Source organism: Pteronotus mesoamericanus, unplaced genomic scaffold, assembly GCF_021234165.1.
Source record: "Pteronotus mesoamericanus isolate MK-2021 breed Mesoamerican mustached bat unplaced genomic scaffold, CSHL_Meso_final contig_169, whole genome shotgun sequence".
In the NCBI taxonomy this organism is placed as follows: Eukaryota; Metazoa; Chordata; class Mammalia; order Chiroptera; family Mormoopidae; genus Pteronotus; species Pteronotus mesoamericanus.
Genome location: NW_026555068.1, coordinates 3,092,814 through 3,110,026, shown reverse-complemented (window position 1 = coordinate 3,110,026; position 17,213 = coordinate 3,092,814). Strand labels below are relative to the sequence as shown.

Genomic DNA, 17,213 nt, shown 5'->3' with positions numbered 1-17,213 from the left:
TCAGTAAACATAGATAAAGCACTTTCCAAATTTCAATGCCATTTTATGATTTAAAGAGAAAACATAATGAGCTAGGAATAAAAGGAAATTTTCTTAATCTGAAAATGAGCATTTATGAAAAACTCAGAGCTAACATACAATACTTGATGGTGATAAACAGAAAACTGTTCTTCAAATTAGGAACAAGACAAGAATGTCTGCTCTTGCCACTTTTATATAATTGTTGAAGATTTTAGCTAGGATAATTAGAAAAGAAAAAGAAAGAAAATGTATCAGGATTAGAAAGGAATAAGTGAAATGATCTCTATTTTTGGAAGACCCGATTTTTTAAGGAATTTACAAAAGAAAAAACTAGAATCTAAAAGGCAAATTCAGCAAGGCTATAGAATTAAATATACAAGATCAATTGTATTTTTGTACTAACAATGGACAGTATAAAAATGAAATTAATTTCATTTACAAGAACATCAGAAATACCAAGCTAAGACTTAAGAATAAGTTTAACAAAATTAGGTCAATACATTGACATTGAAAACTACACATTATTGAAAGAACCACGTGGAAAGTTATCCCATGGTCATGGATTGGAATACAGTATTAAAGCATCTCCAGGGCGATCTTATGATTCAGTGCATTCACTATCGAAATCCCAGCTGGCTCCCCCCACCTCCTCCGCTCACCAGAAACTGATTCACCAATCCTGAAATTCATTCCAAAATGCAAAGGACCTAGATTAGCCACCTTGAAGCACCTAATCTGATTTGATACACTTGAGAAAGATGGGGAAAATTGTAAATGTCTTTTTAATATAATGTTGCAAAACAGTCTTTTTCATTAAAGCTTCTTTCTGTGCTAAATGAGAATTTAGAACTGCAGAATTAGCTATTCAAATTATGGGAAATATCTGCCAAATAAGTTAATTGGCAGAGCCAGTTGTCATTGTTAAAACATTCATCCATCTTTCATGTGAAGTCTGACTATGCCCTTTCTGCTGATGGAAGAGACAAGGTTTTTAAACTACAGTTTATTTTGCACTTTCACTGTAATTAATTAAATAGCATGGGATGGACAGATTGTTCCATTTTATAAATTAGAAGAGCTATTGTGAAAGGAGAAGTGAAAAGCAATTGCTTTTAAGACATATAAGTGTGTCTGTTCTGAGGCAGACCTGTGTTTTTGGAGTTAAGGTTCTGTATACGTTCTGCCATTAAACCATCCATGGCTTTGCATCCCTTTTAAAGCCTTTTATCTTCAGGAATGCACTGCCCCAGCTTGAGAACTATTCCTCTACCCTACTCTTAGTCTTTTATGAATAAAATAGCCTTGCATAGCATCTATTTTATTTGTATGCATACTGTGTGCTGGGATCCTATGATGTTTGTACACTCAGGTTCACTTGGACCATGTTTTGCCAGAGATCCCATGCCTGTGCTGTTTGTTTCTATTCTACATCCCTGTCCTGCACTCAGTGAGATTTTCTCTTGGTGTCCAGGTAGAACCTCTGAATCCTCCACAACTGGCAGCTTTCACCAGCTGATTGGAGCTGGTATTGGAGGTGATTCTCTGTTGTACCATTTTTGTTAGTTTTCTCAATCTATTTGTATCTTTTCTCTTTTTATAGTTTATACTTTCTAATTACATTTTGTTTATTAATGTGATTCTTTTTTTCTGTTTTTTGGTTAAACTTATCCTTAAATATGTGTTTGGAGACAATTCTCCATGAAACTCTTACTTTTCTTTTTGTGAACAGAAGCTTTGGCTGCTTTCTTTCTGGTCTATTTTTTCAAGATTATTTCTGTAGTGAGCAGCTATGGAGGATATAGAGACTCCAGAGCCAGTGGATGGGTTTGGGTATAGCTTTGGACTAGTTGGTTTCTCCCTTTAAGCAAAGGGGTAGACAGGCTTTCTGCCCATTGCAAAGATCCAGGTTCCCAGAGCTCAGGATCCTTTCCTGCGTCTCAGCCATCTGCCTGTGCAGCCAGTCTGCCGGCTCTTCTCAAGTTGCCCTGGAGCAAGGAGATGCTCCTCCTATCATAATAAATCCGTGCACCTCTGCCCCAGGGGTCTGCTGGCATTCACGAGATTGTGACAGGCTAAAAACCTCAGATGCTTCACAGTTCTTGACAATATGTGCCAAATACAAATAAAAAGGAAAATAAATAGCTTTCAGAGTTCAAATCGGAAATGTCATTTTTATCCATGTTTTTCATTAAAAACTAAATTATATATTATTTATATAAATGTAGCATAGATATTTTCCTTAGGTCAAACTGAAGGTTTGGCAGGATTTTGCTGTTTATTTTAATGACAATTTAAAAAGTGTAAAAATCATCTGTTTTTCTTATGCGTATAAATTTGTATTGTAAGTATGTATGTATTATATATGCATATATTGGGATATGTGTGTGTATTCATATTTTTGAAAAACCAATCAATTTTGCATTCTTAATCACATTTTTAACAATCTTAATTCCATTTGTATCATTGGGCTATATTATGTGCCTCTATTCCAGAATATTGGAAAGAAGATGACATGCCAGGAGTTCATTGCAAACCTCCAAGGTGTCAATGAGGGTGGTGATTTCCCCAAGGATCTACTGAAAGTAAGCATTGAATATTGGTTTCTAAAATATACTTGTGTTTATATTTTCTTCCGTATATATTCCTGCCTAAAATAGACAGGCTAAGGATCACATAGCTGTTTTGTTTCTTGCTTTTGGTTTTATTGCTGATGTTTTGATTAGGCCTTGTCCTTGGTGCGTCAGACTACAAAGTAACCTTCAGTTAGTTGCTCCTTAAAGTCCACATTATAATTAATAATACAGAGATAGTGAGTAGACTTGGAATAATTGCTGATACAAATAGTTAGTGGGCAGTATTTTATTTATTTGTAAGCAGACCATCAGAACTTGAGAGTGGTCACAAAGGTATATCTGCTATGGAAACAAAAAAGCACTTGCAAACTAATATTGGAAGCAGTTCAGACTATATTCAGTCACTAGTCACTGAGCCACTCAGGTTGTCTCTGGAAATAGAATAAATTAAATCTGAGTAATTGTAGAATGCCTGAATTGTTTGCATTCGGCTTTTTTATTGGTAACAGTCAGCATGATTTTCCTTATCATCAAATTGTTTTCAAGGAGACAGTTTGAAATTCGTAACAGTCTACAGCAGCATAAATGAGATGTGTCTGTGATCAAATACAGAGTAGTGGTTGATGATGGATGTGAATATTTTAGAAGTTCAGGATAAGATGTGTATGTTGAGAATGTGATTTTTACAGAGTTCTGTTTGTTTCTAGCATTCTTTTTAGAACCTTTGTACATGTGTAGATTTCTTTTGAAAAGAATTCTTTTAAATGAATTTACAAAGAAAGGTGACACATTTGAACCATGCATAACGTGGAAATGTACCAGTTAAAAGATTAAGTCCTATATTATGTCTTATGTGACTTTCAAACTATATAAAATTTATAAAATAGAGCTCTGCAAACTTTGGAATGACATATATACTGTGGAAAATGAAGAGTTATGAAAATATGGTGCAATGAGATTGTTAGTCTTTCTGACTTTAATTGCAGCTTGTTAAAAAAATTACATTATGAAAAAATAGCAAAAAAAATAGCTTCAGCTTACTATATAAGGTATAATTATATAATTTTATTATATAATTCGCATAATTATATAATTATATAATTCTTAATATAACTTTTTATTGAGGTATAATTGACATAAAACATATATTTGTTTCAGGTGTATAACATAATGATTTGCTATATGTTGCAAAATGGTTACAATAAATCTAGTTAAACACCTGTCACCATATATAGTTACAGAATTTGTTTTCCTGTGGTGAGAACTTTTGAGATATGCTCTCTCAGCAACATTTAAATGTGCAGTGCAGTTTGCCACGCTGTACATTGCATCCCGATGACTGGAAGTTTGTAATTTTGACTCTCTTTACCTGTTTTGCCTACTTCCCTACCCCTGCCACTGGCAACCATCAATATGTTATTTTTTAAGTTGTTTCTTTATAGAGAAAATGCTGCCATGTGTGAAGCTATAATTCCAAATGGGAATGGAAAAGAAAAGGTGTTGGATTGTGATATGTTTAATGTGTTCTGTACATTCATTGAAGCTATACTGTAAATACAAGTGAACAAGTCTGTTTTCAGCCTAGCCATATTAACATGGAAAACAATGGAGTCTTTCTATGAGAGGATTTGTGAGGCTTTTATCCAGTTATCAGAAAGGAAAATTGACAGGAGCATTTTTCATGGTGGGGCTTTTAGATTTTAGTGGTAAAGGTATGGTATCTTGCGTGACTGTGAGTAAATTGTGGAGCAGCTTTAGAGCATGTTGGATGGTGTTGTCTGAAACCGGAGGTAGTTACTGTCCAGTCCAGTGGCCACCGTTCACCTCGAGTCAGCACATGTTCTTTGACTTACTCTGCCGAGAATTTGCTGGGTGATTTGTTGCCGTTGTACAATTGAGATCATGTTCACAAACCTCGGGGGAGAAAATATGTATGATACGACTCTTTACTTATGTGGGAAGATGACAGTGAAATGGCACGAAGTGACAGCGGTGTTTAGCATGGAAATTATCAAGTAAAATATTGATTTTCTGTCACAGCACAGCACAGCCCAGCCGATCACTGACCCAACATGAGTTTTTCATTTCAGTAGGAATCTGGATTTTACTGCAAATTTCAGCAAAGAAAGGTTTTCTTTAAACCATTTTTGTTTTATTTCACTCTCGTGTGGCTATTCCTTTTCCCTTCCCTCCCCTCCTCCTCCCTTTCTCCCTCTTTCTCTGTATGTCTCTTTTCCCTTATGTTTTCCCTCTCTCTCTCTCCCTCTCTCTCTCCCTCTCTCTCTCTCTCTCTCTCAATTCCCTACTGAAATTAATTATTGGGTGCAATATTAATTTGAATTTTGAGGGGAAATTATGCACATGCCACACAGACACATACATGCATACAGATAAACACAAAATGGTATCATCTTACAATCTTACAGCACCCTCTTGCCAACTTAAAAAATTATGTACATGTACTAGTTCAACTCATGAGGTAAGATGCTTATTGTTACATAGATTGAACGGAGGCTTTTACTGTTACGTATTGACCTTATTACTTTTAGATTTCTGTGGCTTGGAAGTAACATTTCAACTCATGTCTGTCTGTTCATTGTTTTTGTGTGTCCTGTTATATTTATTGAAGGTCCACTAGATTCATCAGGTGTTTTGGACTTGGAGAACATGCTGGAACCAAATGGGTTCCTCTCCTCAGAGATCACAAACTACTAAGAAGGATGGAGGGTTCTTTCTCCCTTAAAATATACAATGATTCCATATTAAAATGAAAGTATAAACTGAATTCTGCTTGTTCTCAACAGAATTGGTTAAAAAAAAAAACACTTAAATGAGAAACTTGTTTTAACTTTTAATTCAGAGACTTGAGTTAATATTTTGCTCTACATTTGCCTTAGACTACACTGAAGGGATAGATATGTTGAGCCCTTTTGCAATTTACAGTCCCACTACAGTTGCCCCCTTCAGTCAAAGGACCTAAAAAGATAACATGAGTGCTTTGTGCAAGTAAGAATTTTCCCCACAAGTTGCTTAAAGTATAAGTTATTGGTGTCTTAGTATAAAATGGAATGAGTTGGGTATAAAAGGACAACCATCAATGGAATATTATTCAGGTTCTTTAAAGCAGAAATCTTGCTAGGAGTATGTGATGTTTGACATAGACCTTTGAAACATAGGCATAATTTCAGTATGAGACTTGTTTTGATTTTTATTTAAGTTATTATTCTGTTTCATCTCCCACCCATAAACATTAATTTTCTTTCTCATAAGTAGCTATCCCTGTGACCTCACCACATTAAGACAGTAACTCATTCGGTAAAATATGCCAAAACATCTGGCCTGTGTCATGGCTCTACAGGGCCTGCCCATCCCAACACTTGGATGTAATTTGCCTTCAAGCATCATTGGAGAAGGAGGGTAAAGGGGATGTTCTGCTTTTGATTATGACAGATTTAATAAGACACTCCTAAGACTTTGTAATATGTAGTAAAACTCCTAAGGACACGAATGTAGAGGGATGGGAATATAAAATGTGGGCCAGTTCTGGATTGAAGACCGAACTTTCCAAAAGATAGATGGTTGTGCTTGTGTGTTTGGGAGCTATACTGCCTGGGCTCTAATCCGACCTCCCCTCTCATATTAGCTGAGGGATGTGAGCAAATTCATTTAAACTTTGGGTCTCAATTTCCCCATCTGTGAAATGGGATATTTTATTAGTCCTTACCCCACCTACTTGTTTTAATAATTACAGCTTTTTATGTAATATTATTTTATTTTTTACCTTGCACAAAGTGAGCTAGAAAGGGACTCCATCCCTTCCTGAAGGTATGTGAACCTAAGATGTTCTACAGCTCCTAGGGTCAAGTATGATCAGTGTCAATAGACAAGGCCTCTGACCCCCATCCTTATTTAACCTATGCACACACATCCTCTTGCTCATTAAAAGGAACTGTCTGAGTCCTTGACCTTGAGTATTTCTTCTTTTTGTAGTAAGATTTTTATTCCTCATCATTGATGCTTCCATTTTTCCCAAAGACTAGTTGGTTCCAAAGAAGAGCCATCAAAATCTCCAATAGAGGCATTTGTTTCATAAGGTCTGTCTTAACATTGCATAGGCACCTGAAAAATGAAGCTTGGCTACCCCTGTATTTTCCTTGCCTTTTCTCTTGTTAACAACAGCCTCTTTCTCCTGAGTCTATCGCTCTTGCTATGTTTTTATATCTTTTATTTAGTTCGGGTCTTTGATGCTGCAAAAGTGGAGGTACTATGAAGAGTTTGGTTTTAAACTGGTCTTGGACTCTTGAAGAACCTTTAAAGAAGCAAATTGATCCTTGTACTCTTTAAAGACCCCAAGATGATCCTGGGATATTAATAGAGATGTAAACTACTTGAAGTGACTAAAAATCCCCAGGAAAGAGAAGCATTGCTTGATATCTACCTGCTTTCCTGTGTTTTCTCTAGAAAGAGAGCTCGAGGTCAGAAAGCTCAGGGCGCCACATTGTTGCCTCAGCAGTTTTTGCAGACTCTTGACTATGTTGGCCCGGGGATCTCTTCCTCCCAGTCCTGCCGGGGGCTAATACCGAGGAACTAGTGAGATTGTTCGCATGACATCATATGGATGTTTCAGAAGCTCTTTGTAGAATAAGCTTAAAAATGGACCTGAATGTTCCTCTGTCTCATGCTCAAAATGTAGCACCTTACTTTTTCGCCTTCCTTTTCCCTAAGTTTTATTTCCTATGAACCTCTATCCTTGGTTTTGACAGAAAAGCTACATTTTTATCTTCAGTCAGTTTTCCATGTCTAACTCCGGTGGTTGATAATCCTCCCTTTCTTATTACATATAGGGAGAGACTTCAGGTAATGGCCACCAGTTATTTAGATATGTAAGGGAAAAATAGTCATTTCAAAATATATTTACATGGAACAAGGGAAGAATCAATATGAAATAAGAGAAAAGGAGCCAGTGAAAAGTGGCATAGCAACATATAAGGTGGAAGGTCAATTACTGGCTGCACAATAATTACATTTTGAGGAGACATCCAGACTGAAGATTTTGACAATGAAACATGAAACCCTAATTATTTATGATCTCAGTTTTCTTACTGCCACCTATCATTTCATACTCAAATAATGTCCTCAATATTTTCATCCTACTCATAGTTAGGTCTTTATTTTTTTTTTTTCTTGAGCAGCAATTGAATTCAGTAGGTGCAAAGGGGAACTAGAAAAAAAGGCTAAAATAATCTCTAATTTAAGAATATTTATATTATCTTAATGATAGAGAGGACAGAAACAACAAAACACGCAAGTCTTCCAAAAATGATTCTAATATAACTGAAAAACAAAACTGAATGCAATGTACAGAGTATTTTAAAACATACCTTCTCCTAAGCCTGTGTGAGTACACAAATAGCTTTAAGAATAATTCCAGTTTAAATGCAGTCTCACTAGAAATCATTAAAGAACAAGGTAAATAAATCTTGCTTGGGCAAGTCAATAACATGCCACCTTTTCAGGCTTATGATTAGATGTTTGACTTTACAATACTGTTCATAAATTTAATTTTTTTGGTAGGAATTGTTTGCTTATATCTCCTTTACTTGGGAATTTATTAACTTTGAAGTTAGCTTGCAGTCAAGGGAAAATCAAATTTTTTTCACTCTCTCAGGTCTGTAGTTAATGTTGGGGGTGGGTAGAGAAAGAGAGAGAGAGAGCAGGGTAGGAGGGGAGAGTGGCAAATAAAATGAAAAAACATAAATCAGTATGCCTGGCTTAGTGGAATTTGCCTGCTTCATTCCATTAATAGAATGGCAAATAACAATGAATTAAATTGTTACCTATTCTATTGGGTAGAATCCCAATAAAAGTTCTTATTCTGATGTGTATGTTTGCCTTTGCTTTTCCAAAAAACAGAATTTAGGTAAAGCTCTTTTAAAAGAAGCTTCTAAGAATATATATATTACCTGTATACATTCCATAATATATTTACTTGGCTGAAAGTATTATATGTTTTGTTTTAAATGCAGTTTTTCCGTTTGGTATTTTTAGGGAAAAATAATTTGTGAAAACGATGGAGACAACATTAGCCAGGATGGTAGCATTTAAACAGACTCAAAAGGTCAACAAAGGAAAACATTATTTTAAATAAAGATTAATGTGTCTTCTTAGACAAGGAAGAACATAACTAGGAAACATAACATTTTACTATGCAGGTTCATAACCATTAGTCTTTTTAAATGTATTATAGTTGGATATAAGGATAAGTAAAAAAAAAAAAAAAATCAATCAGCCATTAAAGATTTAGAGATAAGCAATTTTTTGTAAGCTCCAACTCCCAAAACCAAAAAGACTTGTTTACACAATAACAGCAAGAGCTGTAAGGATTTTTCTAAAAAAGAGACAGCAAAGCCAGCTCAGCTAACAGACTTCATTTACTTGTCTAGTTTGACCCCTTCAGCCAGGGAGGAGACTGGAAGATTAACAATGACAATATTTCCCCTGCTTTTCTTCCTTTCTACCAAAAGGCTGACCTTAAGCAACATTCTTCTCTATTTTTGCTCTCTTCTTTCATCTTTGTTTCCAGTATTATCAGTGAGGACAAGGAGAAATCTGAATAAGAATGGGTTTTAGCAGTATCAGTATTTTGGTTGTCATACTGTACTATAGTTTTGCAAATGTTACCGCTGGAGTAAACTGGGTAAAAGGTGCAAGAGACATATTCTGACAAACTGCATGTCAATCTACAATTATCTCAATAAAATTTTGAATGAAAAAAAAGGTCCACTAAAAAATAAAAGGCAAATGGAACTGTTTCTTTCCATTCAGCCACGGACTTATGTATACTGTAAAAATTAGCACAATGAAACTTTCCCGCTCTTGGCCTTTCTTTCAGGGAACTGAGTGTGTAGCGGCATTACAGGCAATGGTATTGAGAAAAAGGTAATGGGGATTATTTTCAAGAGTTGAAATTTGGAAAGTCATATGAATCTATTCTTTAAAAAAATTCCTGGAGAATGGTGGAGGAGTGAGAGGAAGTCACACTGACCTCCTCCCAGGACCAACCTGAAATTACAACTAAATTGTGGAGAAATCCCCTGGAACAAACAACTGAACAATAGCAGGACAGGAGCTTTGTAGCCTCGGAGACAGAAGAATCGGCTTTAGCACAATCTAACTGCTAAGGAGTGCGGTACAGACCTGAGAAGGCTGGCAGGGCACCCACAGGCGGCAGCACCAGAAGGATATTGAAACAGCCAGTTGGATCCCCCTGAGAAGAGTGGTGTCTAATCCAAAAGCAGGGATCTCTAGCCTATAGCACCAGAGCACAAAAAGTACACAGCAAACAGCCAGCTGCGGAAAGTGGCAGGGTTGCTCTCTGCCAGAGACAGGCAGCAGGAGACGCAAAGAGCCTTCTAAATGGCCAACGCAAAATTTTTATTTGCAGCCACTTACCCTGGTCTCTGGCAAAGGTAGGGGCAGAATGGGCTAGAGATGCCTGAAGAGAGACTGGGGAAGGAGGCTTTGGGGAGAGAACTGAGAGAGTAGCCAGCGGGATCTCGGTGCTGGCTCATTCCCCATGCAGCAGCAGCCATCTTGCTCGGGCAGAAGTCACTCCCCCTGAGCGACACCAGTGTCAAAGGACCCAATAGCCCTACCCACAGGTGGGATTCCACCCGCCCTGTGCTGTCTAAGCTGCCTGCTGAGTGCAGAGTGGCAGCTACAGACAGTAGATCCCTGGCTAAAGGGGGTACAGAGAGGTCTGGCAACACTTGAGGAGAGACTGGGGACAGAGGCTTTGGGGAGAGAACGGAGAAAGTAGCCGGCAGGATCCCAGTGCAGACTCTTCCCCGACAAGGCAGTGGCATGAGAGGACCCAATAACCCTGCCCTCAGGAGGGACTCCGCCCTGCCCTGAGCTGTCTAAGGTGGTCTGCTGAGTGCAGAGTGAATAGATTAACAACTGAAGGAGACAGCCACAAACAGTAGATTAGTGGAAGTCTCCAACAGACTGACTAAGGTCAGACAGGGACAACATCTGGCATCATCAGAGGCAGATCCAGAGAGTAAAAACAGCAGTCTCCAACCATAGAAGTTCACACCACAAAGTCAGGAACTCAAGACAGATCAACTTAAGAAGCAGAAGCAAAAGAGAAGAGTCTCACAAATAATGGGAAGACACAGAAATATGCCCCAGTTGAAGGGAAAGGAGGAATCCCACAAAGAGAACTAAACGAAAAGAGACAGGTAAACTATCAGATATTGAGTTCCAAACAATGGTTCTAAGGAAGCTCAATGAGCTCAGTGAGCTCAGAGAGAATTACAAAAAACTACAGGGTAACTGCGAGGAACTTACTGAAAACTATATCATCATGAAAAAGGACATAGAAACTATCAATAAGAGACAAGAGGAAATGAAGAATACCATTTCTGAATTGAAGAACACAGTAGAAGGAATCAAAAGCAGGCTAGATGAAGCTGAGGACCGAGTCAGCGAGCTGAAGGACAAGGTAGAAAAAAGCTCTCAGAAAGAGCAAGAAAATGAAAAAGGACTCAAAAAGAATGAAGAGGCATTGAGGGAAATGCAGGACAACCTGAAACATAATAATGTCCATATAATAGGGATACCAGAAGGAGAAGAGGATGAGGAAGGGATAGAGAACCTGTTTGAAAAAGTCGTGATGGAAAACTTCCCTAAATGGAGGAGAGAAAAAGTCACACAAGTCCAGGAAGCACAGAGGGTCCCATTCAAGAGGAACCCAATGGGGCCCACTTCAAGACACATCATCATTAAAATGGCAAATAGCAAAGACGAACAGAAAATCCTAAAGCAAGCAAGGGAGAAAGTGGTAGTAACATATAAGGGAGCCCCAATATGGCTAGCAGCTGACTTCTCAACAGAAACACTACAAGCCAGAAAGGAATGGCAAGAAATATTCCAAGGAATGAAAAGCAAAGGCCTGCAACCAAGACTGCTCTACCCAGCAAGGCTCTCAATTAAAATGGAAGGCGAAATAAGGAGCTTCCCAGACAAAAGAAGGCTAAAAGGATACACCTTAACCAAACCAGCACTGCAAAACATGCTAAAGGGACTACTTTTAAGGTGAAAATAAAGTTTCTGTGAATACCCAGTTCCTTTCAGAATTGCCAATACTTGATATTACCAATATTTTTTAATGCGTATTAATCTGATTGTGACGATGTTAATTGTTCCATTACTATTTGTTGAAACTAAACCTGTTTTAGTATATTTCTTGCCTATTTCTATTATTTTTTTAAAAAAAGCTTTAAATGACTTTTTCATGTTCTTTATCCATTTATTGATTAAAGGTTTATAGAACTTTTTTCCTTAAAATACAAACAAAAAAAACCTATTAACCATGTTTTAGATGTGTTGCAAATACTTTTCTATTCCTTGCCCTTTAACTTTTTTATATGTATATTACTATATAGTTAAATGTTTAAATATAGTCATATTGTCAATATTTACTTTACAGTTTCTGGGTTTGAATATTTTACTTCAAGTGATGGAAAATATTAGTCCTATTTTCTTTTAAAACTCCTTAGATTCTACATATTGATTTTTAACTCACCTGAATATTTCTTGTATAATAGGTGAAATACGGCCCTATATTTGTTTTATTTCAAGTAATAGTGGTCCGTGCAGTACACCTTATTTGTTGAATGAGCCTTATTTTACCCATTGATTTGAAATAACAACTTACTCATATATTATATTGTTAAACAGATATATATGTTTGTCTCTACAATGTTCATTATATTTCATTGATCTACTTGATTATTTCTATACTGGTGTCATGTTGGTTTAATAACTGAGACTTTATAATGGTTTTAAATTTTTTTAATATTTTAATAGTAACGTTGACATTTAAAAATAAATAAATAAATAAAATCAGCATTTAAGAAAGAAAGAGAGAGATGGATCCTCCTACCTTTTGTGACAACATGGTTAGAACTGGAGAATATTAAGCTAAGTGAAATAAGCCAGTTGATAAAAGACAAATACCATATGATCTCACCTATAAATAGACTCTATTCAGCAAAATAAACTAACAAACAAAATAAACCACAGGCAGGGAAACATGGAGCAGACTGAAAGTGACCAGAAGGGAGGGGGAAAGAGGACAATGGTGGAAAGAAGGGGAAGGGACTAGACAAAGATCATGTAGGAATGACCCACGGACATGAACAACAGGGTGGGGATTGACTGTGGGAGCGGGGGGTGGGGGAAGGCTGGAGGGGAGTAAAGGGGGAAAAATTGAGACAACTGCAATAGAATAAACATGATTTATAAATTTAAAATAAATAAATAAAAGTTTTTTAAAAAGAAAAATATACTTATTCCTATTACTCTGGATTTTGTGGAGAATTGTTTGGAAGAAAGTGGGAGTAGAAATGGAAAAGATGGTAAAGAAATGGTTGCAATTGTCCACGGGAACAGGAATGGTGGCTTGGATGTGGGTGGCGACCCTACTGAGGGAAATACATTCCCTGTGGAATTATTTTGTGCTTGTTATTAAAGTTCTTTTGCAAAATAGTTTTCCCAGATTGCCCCTCTGGCCCCTCCTCTCTATCACCTGTATTCTAAACTATGTGGAGTGCAAGAGCAATAAAAAATAGAACTCATTGTTTTTTAGGAGTTACTGTTGGATCTGTGAGGCCAGATGTGACGGGAGCCTGCCTGGCAGTGTGCAATGTGTAGTGTCAGATCTGGAAAGTCAGCCCAGTGTTTGACCTTGGCCAGCCACCTTAACTGTTTTCAGTTTTCTCATGTATAACACGATTACTAAGACCTCTCTCCACGAGTGATTTTGAAGATTAATATGATGTGTGTTCAGTGGTTAGCATTGTGTCGTCTAGAACACGTTCAGGTGTACCTAACATGAGTGTCTTTGTTTTCTTAGCCCTGCTCGTTTCTGTGATGGGGCTCTGGGGCAGTCTTGGCACTGCTAGTGACAGGCACTAGAGGCCAGGGTGATAATTCCACCTCTTGGTGCCTTAGTTTCTTTGCAAAATAAGATACCTGGGCCGTGGCCATACTTTTCAGGTTCTCAGTTCTGGCCTCTGTGGTCCACAGCAGCTCGTGCCCAGCCCTTCCCTGTCAGGCTCCCCACCTGGGCCAGCGCTTCTCGTTTGGTTTTCCCTTGTGCTCAGGCTTGCTCATGCAGTGTCTTTTGAGCAAAATATTCTCAGGCAAAGGAGAAGCTGCAAAAACTCTATACATGATCTTTAAGGATCTTTTCAATCTAAACATCATTTATTTCTTTGTAAACTCAAGTCATATCTCAACTTTTTTATATCTCTCAAGTTTTAACTTTCACATTTTATATATTGGTTTAAACAAAGAATTATATACTTAATAGTGAAAGTTCAGCTTAAAGTTCAAGAAAATTACCTTGATTGTAGCAGTATTCTCAAAGGATTACTACTAAAGAATTATGTGAGGAAGAAGCAGATGCAGTCTGAAAAAAGTCCGAACTTCATTATTATTATTATTTTATTGATTTGAGAGAGAGGCGGCGGGTGGAGAGAGAGAAAGAGACAGAGAGGGAAACCTCAATTTGTTGTTGCACTTATTTAAGCATTCATCGGTTGATTCTTGTATGTGACTTGACTGGGGCTCGAACCCACAACCTTGGTGTGTCTGGATGACACTCTACCCAACTGAGCTACCTGGCCAGGGCACGTCTGAACTCCTTATAAATGAAAGACCTCAGTGAATTCTCAAAAATACTTTATCTGAGCTATATTCAGAATATGTAGTTGAAAATAGGAACTTATGGGTGGTATTTAAGTGTAGCTAAAAAAAAAAAAAAAAAGAGCATCAGCCGTTGCCTAGAGTAGGTGAGCTCTCTGAGAAGGTCATGGAAACCTGGTAGCAACAGTATCTAGGGAGGAAAGGGCTTGGATGCTTATCCTAATATAAGCAGGAGAGCCTCTAAAGAGAAAAGCGATGTTAGCAAGCTTTTTAAGAGAAAAGCTTTAAAGGTTCTGGCTTAAAATATGGAAGATTGCTTTTTTCGGTGAAGTGAATCAAGCTGAGTTGTGATAAAAGGTTCCTGGTGTGTTTCTGCTTCTACTTTCCCCGTGGAGACCTGGGAGCACACTCCCGCTTCCAGGGACGTGCTGGTCCTGGACAGAATAATGATGCTCCCTTTGGTGTGGTTCAGACCCTGAGTGAAAAACGGTGATGATAATGAAGATAATACTTTGAAGCAGCCAAAGATCCACAAATCATGTTCATGTTTTAAAAAAAAAATATCAAAAAGAAGTCTGTTAGAACATTTTGACAGAACAGATGCTGCTTAACGAGTACAAACAGATTTTTAACCAAGAGAAAAAAGAAAAAGAGTTTGACATAGGGAGGTAATAATCATTAAAGGTACTGTAATGGAATATTAATAATTCCTAGATAGATTCTGTTTTTAATTTGATCATTAAAAAGTGCTACAGAATTTCATACTCAGATGCATCCATAGCAATGGGAATGTTGTGTGTTAGGACCATTTTTTAAATGTCATACTATAATCCATCAAGGTTGCTGCTGCTGTCAGTCAAGCATGAACATATAATATTGATACGAAGCTAAAGAATGGGTCCCATTGTGAATTTAAATCATCCTCCTTTTAGGTAGGTTATACCAGTGAGTGAGAACGGTGCGGGAGGGGGTCCTCAGGATCAATGCCCTTCTTTTAACAGGCCTACAATCCAATGGCAAATGAACTGTCACAGCAACTGTTTCTTCCTAAACACAGTGTTTACCTACCCATTAAGGATACACAGAAACAAATTTTAACTTAAGGGCATTTGTGTATAGCTATATGGTGAAAAAAATCTATAACGTAAAACAATATACTTTGTCGTTGTGTTAGTGCTTCATTTTTGTAGGGGTCAGTTGTCTAAAAAAGACTGAAAAGTTGAAAACACAAAAATAAAATAACTGAACAGCCAGAGTAAGTGGGTATTACAGAGTTTGTATGATAAACCTTACAAATTTTATTCCAACCCTCATTTATGGCCTATTTTTAATAATAACCATAATTTTTACTTCAAAATTTTGGCCGAGTCTTTTTTTCTTGGAGTGTTCTAGGCAAATGACCACAGAGACATGGGTGAAATACCAATACACCCCCAACGTCTTAAACCTGGGGCCTGGGGCAGGAACCTGCCACGGATCCTGTCTGAGTCAGATCTTCATTAACAAGGCAATAGCCATATCCAATTGATTTTTCTAAAACAATTTAATTAAAAACAAGAATTTAGGATGTTACTAAATTTTGAAACCTAACTATTTTAATCAATTATTTTGAAGAAACAATTTTTTTTCCCATTTAGTCATGAATTAGGATGCGGTAGGGGGAGTGCTGTTAGTCTGCTCTATGACAAGAAGTGATTTGATAATGAGATGTAGAGAAAATGGACCTTAAGCAAACACTGGTCTCCAAATCCAGCAGCTGGACTTGTTTTGACAAAGGGCAGACAAATCTGTGTAGTCAGTAGCTTCTCAGAGAATGGCTGTATTATAACACAGCAGAGTAATGGATGAACTTAATGAGTCATCAAAAATGTTACATTATGTTTACTTAGTTTGATTAAGAAGTGTGAAATAGATTTGGAAAGATTGCCAACAAAACTATTTTATAAAGATTTTGGCATTTAACAAAATTAGCTTCAATCAGAAACTAATATAGAATAATTCATCTCTATACCCCAAATCATTCTTGAACTCTGTTCCCTGTCGTTGTTTTTGTTGTGTTGTTATTTTCTAGCTTTATATTTCTTTTAGTTGTTTTTACATTTACCCTTCTCTCAGACTTTCCACAAATAGCAGCGTAGTTTTATGCTTTAATGTTGCCTTCTCAGAAACACCAGGAAACACATCTTCCCAGACATCACAAGGATGCTGTAGATTCTTGAACCTTCCTGTTGGCACTATGCTTCATGTCAGTGTAGACACATATTCCTGTGGTGGTTCTTCCTCATCTTGCCAGACTACCTATTGAGAATACCCCTACCTTCACATACTTTGTTCATTTCAACACGCTGCCATTTGAAGAAGACCATCAAACAATGTCAGTGCTTACTCCTGCTGTAAGTAATTTCACCAGGAGATTCTTAACTCTAGAAATAATTATTCCTTGAGAATGCAACATAGATAAGTTATTGCTCTTCTTTTCCTCTTTTTTATTTCATTTCCAGAAACGTAAATCAGGGTAAATCTGCGTACCCAACATATAACCTTGAAGGGCTATTATTTGCATTTCCAGTGCTAATCATTCATATGTTGTAGACTTAGGCAATAAAGACATCTTTGAAAAGAGTTACAGATAGGTAAATGTAGAACCTGCATACTCCCACAACCACATCAAAATTACAACAAAACTACAGAACAGCCATCATTCAGAACAACCTGAAACCTATCTGAATAGAAGTCCTGCAACTAGGGATTTAAAGAAGAAGCCATCAAGACTAAAAAGCAAAGTTCTTTGTCAGTCACATTATAATCAGATCTATGACCATGTATTATAATTTTGTCATTTACAGACATTGTTTTACTCTAATGCATTTGCAAATAGTTTTCATCTTAAAGATCCATGGAAAG

The 17,213-nt window shown here is 37.0% G+C and overlaps 1 protein-coding gene across 6 annotated transcripts in view; it reads left to right on the top strand.

The window, feature by feature from the left end:
* The window catches only part of PSD3 (pleckstrin and Sec7 domain containing 3), a 493,623-nt gene that overhangs the window by 287,362 nt on the left and 189,048 nt on the right, over window positions 1–17,213 (top strand). For all 6 annotated transcript variants that reach the window (XM_054565912.1, XM_054565914.1, XM_054565915.1 and 3 more), the window contains one exon: window positions 2,514–2,603. In XM_054565912.1, the coding sequence (XP_054421887.1) occupies window positions 2,514–2,603 (90 nt within the window). The remainder of the gene's footprint in view (window positions 1–2,513; window positions 2,604–17,213) is intronic.